Below are 8139 nucleotides of genomic sequence, written 5' to 3' on the forward strand. Positions count from 1 at the left end.
TCTGTTTCCTAAGAACACCTCCAGAGGCACATTCTTCTTTAAATATTCTGGACCAAGGGCGGGGCTTGCAGGAGTCCGGGCGTAGCGAGGCGGCGGCGCCGCAGTGCTCCCTCCAGGGCCGGTAGGATAGGGTTGCCCCCAACCCTGGGGTGCTTCCGGCAGAACACCCTCAACACACACACACACACACACACACACACACACACACACACACTCGCACGCTCCGACCGAATCCAGGGCTCTAGGGGCTAAAGAAATCAATGGAAGTGAAGCCAGCACCAGAACCCTGTTCCCTGCAGGACCCTGACAGTTGGACAGGTGACCTCCAGAATACAGACGGAGAGTCTCCAGAGACAGAGGCTTTAGTGGACGAAATTCGCAAAATAACCAACTCAGATCCTTAAAAGGAGAGAGAAGAAACAGTGGACGCAGCTAACCTCTTCAAACCCACACTTCATCCCCCTACCCCTTTCCCTTCCAGGTCACCATGTCTGCAGGCAACGGCACCCCTTGGGGGTCAGCAGCGGGGGAGGAGATCTGGGCGGGATCAGGAGTAGAGGTGGAGGGCGCAGAGCTGCTCACCTTCTCAGCTGCCGGCAAGGTCCGAGTGGGAGTGACTGTTGCGCTGTTTGTTTCTTCGGCTGGAAGGAACCTGGCCGTGCTGTGGTCAGTGACACGGCCGCAGCCCAGCCAGCGCCGCCCCTCTCCGGTAAGACGACTCTTTGCCCATTTAGCAGCTGCCGACTTACTGGTCACTTTTGTGGTTATGACCCTAGATATAGTTATGCCACCTGGAATATCACTGTTCAATGGCTGGCCGGGGACATCGCATGTCGGACACTCATGTTCCTGAACTAATGGCCATGTATGCTGCAGCTTTCCTGCCTGTGGTCATTGGGCTCGACCGTCAGGCAGCCGTACTCCACCCGCTTGGACCCCGCTCAACTGGAAGGAAACTTCTGGGGGCAGCCTGGGGACTCCTTTTCCGGCTTGCCTGGAAGGTGAGTGACTTGTCGGAACTCAGGGCTAGACTGGACAAGAATTTGGGTACACAACAGGAGCCTTCGGATTCAAGGGGTGTGCTTGGCCGTGGTCACCGTTAATCCTCAGCGTGGGGGCCTCTGCTATCTCTCTTGCAAGTTAAGATCATTCATTGCATGTTAATTTGTATTTCTGTTAAGAGCCTTTGTTTTTACTACACTTGGCTTCCACCTCTTTGCCTCCTCCGAGTCCCACCTTCTTCAGATTATTGCAGAAAAACTCTAGGGCATGGTGGAAACATATACGGGAAGACATGAAGAAGACAGTGAAATCAGGGGCTTTGGGTAAAACTCTGTGGTACATTCATTCATCAATTCAGAAACTAATGTGCATCCCCCAGGTGCATTCAAATGCTCTATCAAGGATAGAGCAACAAAGTCCTGCCTTCAAGAAATTTACAGACTAGTACAGAGTCAAATTAGTACACAATTACAATACAGCGTGCAGTTAAGCATTATACTAAAAGTAAGCATAAGGAGCTAAAGAACTGTCCAAGACCCACTCTTGGACAGTCAGGGAAAGCTTCCTGACTTCCCAGAGATGTTACAATTTGATTCTTGAAAGATAGGTGTTAAGACAAATTACAGCAGGAGGAATGCTGGAGAAGGTGGAGGGTGGATGATCTCAAAGTAGCTGCAACTAAACTTGAGGACTAGAAAATGGTGAGTAATGAGCCTGGAGGGGAAGGAAGAACCAGATCACAAATATTAAGCTTGTACTTTATCCTGAGGGCAGTGGAGAGACACTAAAGTAAAAGGTGGAGAATGACATAATCAGATTTGTATTTTTTACTCTAGCTTTATTGTGGGTGTCAAAACTGGAACAAAAGGGAGCATCTGAACTTGAGTACCAATTAATCAAATCTCAATATTGAAAATGAACTAGAAATCTATAAAAAAAAAAGCTAAATATGAAGCAATTTCTTCAAAAAAACCAAAACCACTACCACCATCTGGGAGAAGGGTGTAAAGCAGCATCTCTGAGTCTAGGGTTAGGATTATGTCAGGGAGAGGGATAAAATTTCAGTCTCTGGAATAATGCATTACAGAGTCAGATTTAAGATTTGATCCTTAAATCCTCAAATATTAGAAATATAACTAACAACAGTTAGTCTGACTGCAGTTCTAAGACAAACAAAAAATATTGCTTCCAACAATATGTTGCAAACAGGACCTCTGCTACCCAAAGTTTTAAAAGGCAGCATGTTGCCTCAGTGCAAAAGGAATTAGTTGGGTTTAAATGAAGCAAATTTTAGATGTGGACTGGGAATTAGAATTAGGATTGCTTTTGTTGTTCGTTTGTATTACTTTGCTCTGTTTTTCCTGAGTCTAGGCTGTACCACTAACTAGCTGGATGACTTTGGATAAATCACTTGAACATATAGGCCACAAGATTGTGGAATAGGAGATGCATTTCATCCTTTCTTAGAGCCTGACAATCCGACAACAATGCAATCTCTATTTGCTTCAATAGCAAACTGATGGTAACATGATTCAGGTGCAAAAGGTGTTATTTTGGGTTCTAAATTAGCGACCTCTTGTATAAATTCTGCATTGCCCATATGTTGCATTTCAAATATCAGTGTCAATAAAAAATCGTTAGTATGGTAAAGGGAATATTGGTGTAGTTAGAAATTATTTTTGTAGACTCAAGTTTTCAAGTATCAGAAGTAAAGACTTCTATAGTAGGTGGTAAATTGCACATAAAACAGGGAAAGGAGAGTCAGAGGTAGGGCTATGGACCAAAACCTAAGTCCAGGAGGCTTGCCTAGTTTTTTAATTAGGTTGTTCCGGGTCTTAGTAGTGGCAGGCGGGCCCCTTAGTTGTGGCATTCGAACTCTTCTGGCATGCACGTGGCATCTAGTTCCCTGACCAGGGATCAAACCCCACCCCCGGAACTGGGAGCGTGGAGTCTTCTACGCCACCAGGGAAGTCTTGCCTATTTTTAAACCCCTTCTCACAACGTGTCAAGTATTTCTAGGCATGGTGCAAAACCGCGCCCCACCCCCCAAGAAAAAGCCAGAAACACATGGACTCAAGATAGGGGAAGAGGAAAGACCACTTCCCAACTAGCTCAGAATAGCCTGATCATAACTCCAAGCAGTTCATAAAATTGTATGTCTGTGGCTCATACTATTCACCTTTCCTAAAAGTCCCTCATGCCTGCTGAAATCACTTTCCAAATGCCTTGTATCTAGAAATTTGATACCTACTAAGCTTGCCTTTTATCAAACTAGTAGTGACTCAATCTACCTTACCTGAAACCAAGGTACTAACCCTGAAGCTCTCAACTGAAAAATACTCATTACTGATTCAAACCAAAAACCCAACAGTTTACCAAAAAGGAGAAGGGGCAGCCAACAGCATTTGGAAAATGTTAAATTTTATTATTTAACGTTGTTTCACCATTATAGTTGTACACATGACTATTACTAAAGGTCACTTGACAGAGTGACTGCAAAACGGCCTGAAATCTTAGCAGCACCCATTTTATACAAGATTTCTTTTTTCCACAGAATCACAGACACATCAGGAAAATAATTTCAACTGAAAATGTTGGTGAGGGAAAAAAAAAAATGTTGGTGAGCTGGTAGAGATATCCTTTTATAAAATGCAATGTCAGAACAGTACTTGAGAAGACAGGATTCTTTAAGTCCCAGATTTAACAAACATAGCCTAAGAGGAAGACAGGGATTTTCAAGATACATTCCTAACCTTTTAAATATGGCACCATGGATGTACCATTACTCAGCACTGCAGGAAATTAAGAATGAATTGGGATTACGCACTGTATTAGCTCCCAAGTTTTCTCAACAATCTCATTAAAAAAAAGAAAAAAAGAGAATGAATTGGGAAGAGATAGTGTTGAACTGGTGGGTAGGTTGGCATGGGAGGGGAAAGGTAGACCAGTTCTAGTAGTCCTTGACTCCACTCCAGCTGTTCCTGTTCCATACCGTCCGCTGAGCTGGTCCAGTCCTCTTCACTCAGTGTGTCACCAAAGGCAGCTTCAAGGCTTGATGGCAAGAGACCACCTCTTCACCTTCTGCCGCCTCTTTCTGCTGCCACTGACTGCCATGACCGTCTGCTATAGCCGCATTGCTCTCAGTGTGTCCAGTTCCCGGACAAGGAAGGGGAACCATGGTGAGACCCCAACCCCGAGGCCCTAACCCGTACCCTAAAACTATTGCCTCTAGCCTTATAAATTTGATAGCTATCTATCAAACCAAAAGTGAGCTGCTAACCATATCTCTAGCAGCTGATGCTACACATAACTTTATTGAATGCCTTCAATTCTAACCAGCCACTAGCCACCATTCTCTGAAGTAGAGTTAGCTGGGCAAGAATCAAGAAGGGTGATCAGTATTCCTTTGCTCTTGGACACCAACAAGACTTCAAAGAGACTTTGTAGCTTCATGTAACACAGCACCTCAATTGAAACCTTTTTTGCAGCACGTCTGTCATAATCTCTGGTGGGAGGGGAGCATATAGTCCCAGGTTGGGAAGGGGAAGAGGGCTTGTACCATTCTCTTCCTTATAAGGGGAGCGCTCCATCTCACTGTTTCTGCCCATCCATCAACTCAGAAGCTGAGTGGTTCTGAATTTGAGTGTATTTTCTAAGATCCCAGCCCCTGCCAGTGAATTTGCCCTCCGCCGCAAGTTCCCCCGCCGCATGGGGGAACAATCGCCCCCCCATGTTCATCTTCAGGGTCTGCGACCTGCCCTGCTTGTCTTGCTGACCTTCGTCCTCTGCTGGACACCTTATAACCTGCTGGGTCTTTGGTACTGGTTCTCTCCCACCATGCTAAGTGAAGTGCCTCCCAGCCTCAGCCACATCCTTTTTCTCTTTGGCCTCCTCAATGCTCCTCCGGATCCTCTCCTCTATGGGGCCTTCACCCTTGGCAGCCGAAGAGGGCACCAAGAACTTAGTATAGACTCCTCCAGGGAAGGAGGTTCTGGGAGAATGCCCCAACAGGAGATTCAGGCCCTCAGACAGATTAAAGTACAAACAAATGTGGCAGCAAGAAAGGCAGGAGAAACAAGAGACATTCCTATGACATCCATTTGCTCACGAGAGCATATATAAGAACAGAATAATTATTCTCTAGTATCATGAGAACATCTCACTTGTACCCCTGCTCCCTTAGCTTCCAAGTAAAAGAAATACTGAGCAGTGTTTCTATTTTGACCCTAGGTGAGACTTGAGACTATATTTAATGTAGAAACTCACACAGAATTCAGTCCCTGGAAGAAGTATCTTCACAGTGACCCAGAGTGCCTTACTGTAAATAGCGCTTCAGAGCTTGCAACGTTAGAACAGAAAAGTAATTTTAGAAAACAAAAATTGGACATTTATTCATAACTCAAAAGAAATACTAAGCAGATAGCGTAAGAGATTAAATATAAACACAGTGAGTTCCACCCCAGCCCTATTTCTCCAAGGCTGCATAGTCAAACGGAATCTCTGGAGAGAACACCTGGACAACAGAGGATGGGTCAGCGACGCCTCCGGTCTGGACTCCTGCTGCGTCTGCGGCCACCTCTAGGGAGAAGGAAAAGGGGCAGGGTCCATCAGAGGGACATAATACCTTGTCCTTATTTTGTTTTGCTCATATTTCCTCCACTTAGATAGTGTTTCCCCTCTCCACTTTACCTCCTCTTGCCCTTGGGTGGACCCCGAACAAAACACCAGTCTACGCTGATCGGCTGTCCCATCAAATCCTGGCCATTGAGTCCCTCCATAGCAGCTTGGGCCTCCTTGTATGTTTCATACTCAACTAGAGTATACCCCTGGAACAAGTGAAAAGACAGATTATCAAAACTCTCCTATTCCATCAAGCTTTTTTCTACTCAAACAGAAAAATCCATAAACTCTAAACAACAAATGTACATCATATATTCCTATTATATATACAACTTGTCTGTTTCTGCCTGTCTCTTTGCTGTGTCTAACAAAATCAATTCCCAAAGTCATTTTATTTCAACTTTACTCTTGGCCAACCACAGCAAACATGGGAGAACTACCAATGCTGTCTAAGGGTTATGGATGAAGAGAAGCAATGGCGTATCACTCAGAATACCTTCAGATATCCTGTACGTCTGTCCAGGTTGAGGTGGATGTTTTTTATTTCTCCATACTCTGCAAATTTATCATGGATGTCTTCTTCCGTGGCTTCCTCATGGACTCCAGTAACAAAGAGAATCCAACCTTCAACAGCTGTTCGGGAAGGAAAGGAGGTTGTTTGAGCACATGAAAGAAAAACTTCAAGCAAGATCACAGAAGTAGAGTGTGTGCAGACTCCACAGAGATTGGTTAAGCTACCTCTGACCCCATTCCTACTGGGTTTTATTTCATTGGCCCCTAATTCTCTACAGACAGGCTCCATTTACTTACAGCGCTGTGGTCCGGGTTCATCGCCATCCTGCTCCACGCTGTCATAATCCTCACGCATCCGCGCTCGAGACCCCTCTTCTATTGGAAAGACACAGGAGATCACCAGAAATCCCCCTTCTCCCACTGTTCACCATGAGTCTTTATGGGGACTCCAAAGCTCGTCGCTCTCGCCATTCTAGACCCCATTCCACCCACACTCACCGGAGCCAAAGCCACGTCCCTTCCGTTTCTTCGCTTTTTCTTTCAGTTTGTGGATGCTCTCTGCAGCCCCAGAAGTAAAAGAATAAGTGAGAAAAATAACAGTTATTTACAACAATAGTCTCCTTCCCAGACATTATCTGAAACCAGGCCCCACCACCTCCAGGCTCAGTCCCTTCCCGGCCCGCCCCCATTCCTCCCATCGGGGGCGGAGTCTCCAACCAACCGAAACCCAGTTCCCCGGCTCCCATCCTCCCTGCTGGGGAGAAAGATTATATTTTCCTAATACGTCCTTCTCTCGCACCTTCCCCGCTTCCCGCAGCCGCCTCCACTGTCCTCACCGTCCCCATCCTCATCCATGGCGAAATCCTCGCCCCCGGCCTCATGAAGATCCAGTACGTCCGCCATCTTGCCTAAGCTCGAACTCTCTTCCGTGACGCTCAAGCACTTGGCTCCTCGGGAAACTGTCGCGGAGGGGAAAGGTCGCCAGTCAAGTTGACCAATTAAAAACTAACTCTAAGTCCTGCCCTCGGCGCGGTAATAATACGCAGTGGAGGCGGGCCTACTTTGGGAAGATACCGGAAGTGCTCCTGTAGCCATCTTGAGCGGGTCGGGAGCTGAAAGGGGCAACCCTGTGGGACACGCTGGGGGGGGGGGTGGGCGGAGTTAGTGACTTCCTCTTACCTAGAGCAGACGACGAGAAACACTACTGACAGTGAAGCCCAGCCTAATTTTATTAGAGGGTTGCTTTTCGTCTCTTTTCATTCCATACCAGGAAATGGAAGTTGAAGAAAGCTTTTTCTCTAAGAACTTGCAGGCCTACACTGTTCCGAGGAGCAGCCGGATCTGTGATGGAAGCATTAAAAAAAAAAAAAATTGTTCGGTCAGCAATGCTGCCTCAAAAAGCTGCTCCTGGAACGTACTGCAGCACGGGCTTTCTCTCTCAGAAAATCAGCAGACCTGGGTGTCCGTGTTGATTGATGAGACAGATATCAACTTTTCTTTTTTAAAAAATAATCTCTCTGGGAATTCCCTGGTGGTCCAGTGGTTAGGACTCCCGCTTTCACTGCAGGCGGGATTCAATCCCTGGTTAGGGAACTAAGATCCTGCAAGCTGCCTGGCCCGGCTAAAAAAATAAAACTAAAAATCTCTCAAACTCTGCCTACCACCTCTGGGAATTAAAAAATCATGGCTTTAAACAAAATAGGGGCTTTAGCTTCTTTGAGGATAGTACAGATATTTCACGTTTAAAAACCCAGGAGTTGAGGCAAACAAAATATTGCCCCCACATTCTGGAATCCGATGTAGGCCTTACACAAACAATAGTGGGCTGCATATTCACTTATTGATTTTTAAATCAAACAGTTATGAATGCCTATATGTGTGTCTAATATTAGAAGAGGTGCTAGCAATACAAGGGGAAATACTTGCATTATCAACAATCACGTTATAATAGCATTATGAAAGTGATCGTTGCCATCACAACGCACTACGGCAATACAAAAAAAG

At 45.8% G+C, this 8139-nt stretch overlaps 2 protein-coding genes across 3 annotated transcripts; one reads left to right on the forward strand and one right to left on the reverse strand.

Moving 5' to 3' along the window:
- Window positions 1-81: 81 nt before the first annotated feature.
- LOC132369920 (gonadotropin-releasing hormone II receptor-like) lies at window positions 82-3636 on the forward strand. Its single transcript, XM_059929636.1, has 3 exons — window positions 82-709; window positions 877-1001; window positions 3557-3636. Exons 1-3 carry the CDS (start codon window positions 488-490, stop codon window positions 3579-3581), a joined length of 372 nt encoding a protein of 123 aa, XP_059785619.1. The 5' UTR covers window positions 82-487; the 3' UTR covers window positions 3582-3636.
- Window positions 3637-5366: 1730 nt separating this feature from the next.
- Window positions 5367-7092, reverse strand: RBM8A (RNA binding motif protein 8A). Of its 2 annotated transcripts, none has more exons than XM_059929625.1 (6): window positions 6972-7092; window positions 6634-6693; window positions 6433-6507; window positions 6119-6255; window positions 5692-5828; window positions 5367-5580 (listed from the first exon to the last, which is right to left on the reverse strand). In XM_059929625.1, the coding sequence occupies exons 1-6, from the start codon at window positions 7036-7038 to the stop codon at window positions 5535-5537; spliced, it is 522 nt and encodes a 173-aa protein (XP_059785608.1). In that variant the 5' UTR covers window positions 7039-7092; the 3' UTR covers window positions 5367-5534. The 2 variants fall into 2 exon arrangements, with proteins under 2 accessions (XP_059785608.1, XP_059785601.1); XM_059929618.1 differs by having other exon boundaries at window positions 6433-6510; window positions 6972-7091.
- Between the last annotated feature and the right edge of the window lie 1047 nt (window positions 7093-8139).

This window comes from Balaenoptera ricei, chromosome 1 (genome assembly GCF_028023285.1).
Source record: "Balaenoptera ricei isolate mBalRic1 chromosome 1, mBalRic1.hap2, whole genome shotgun sequence".
Taxonomy (NCBI): Eukaryota; Metazoa; Chordata; class Mammalia; order Artiodactyla; family Balaenopteridae; genus Balaenoptera; species Balaenoptera ricei.

Bases quoted from the DNA above. Each gene is read 5' to 3' on its own strand.
- LOC132369920 (XM_059929636.1), top strand. From the start codon at position 488: ATGTCTGCAGGCAACGGCACCCCTTGGGGGTCAGCAGCGGGGGAGGAG. The intron at 710-876 runs GTAAGACGACTC...TGTATGCTGCAG, and splicing joins GCCAGCGCCGCCCCTCTCCG to CTTTCCTGCCTGTGGTCATT. The intron at 1,002-3,556 runs GTGAGTGACTTG...TTTTTTCCACAG, and splicing joins TTTTCCGGCTTGCCTGGAAG to AATCACAGACACATCAGGAA.
- RBM8A (XM_059929618.1), bottom strand. From the start codon at position 7,038: ATGGCGGACGTACTGGATCTTCATGAGGCCGGGGGCGAGGATTTCGCC. The intron at 6,694-6,971 runs GTGAGGACAGTG...CTGGGGCTGCAG, and splicing joins CATGGATGAGGATGGGGACG to AGAGCATCCACAAACTGAAA. The intron at 6,256-6,432 runs GTAAGTAAATGG...CTTCCCGAACAG, and splicing joins TGAACCCGGACCACAGCGCT to CTGTTGAAGGTTGGATTCTC.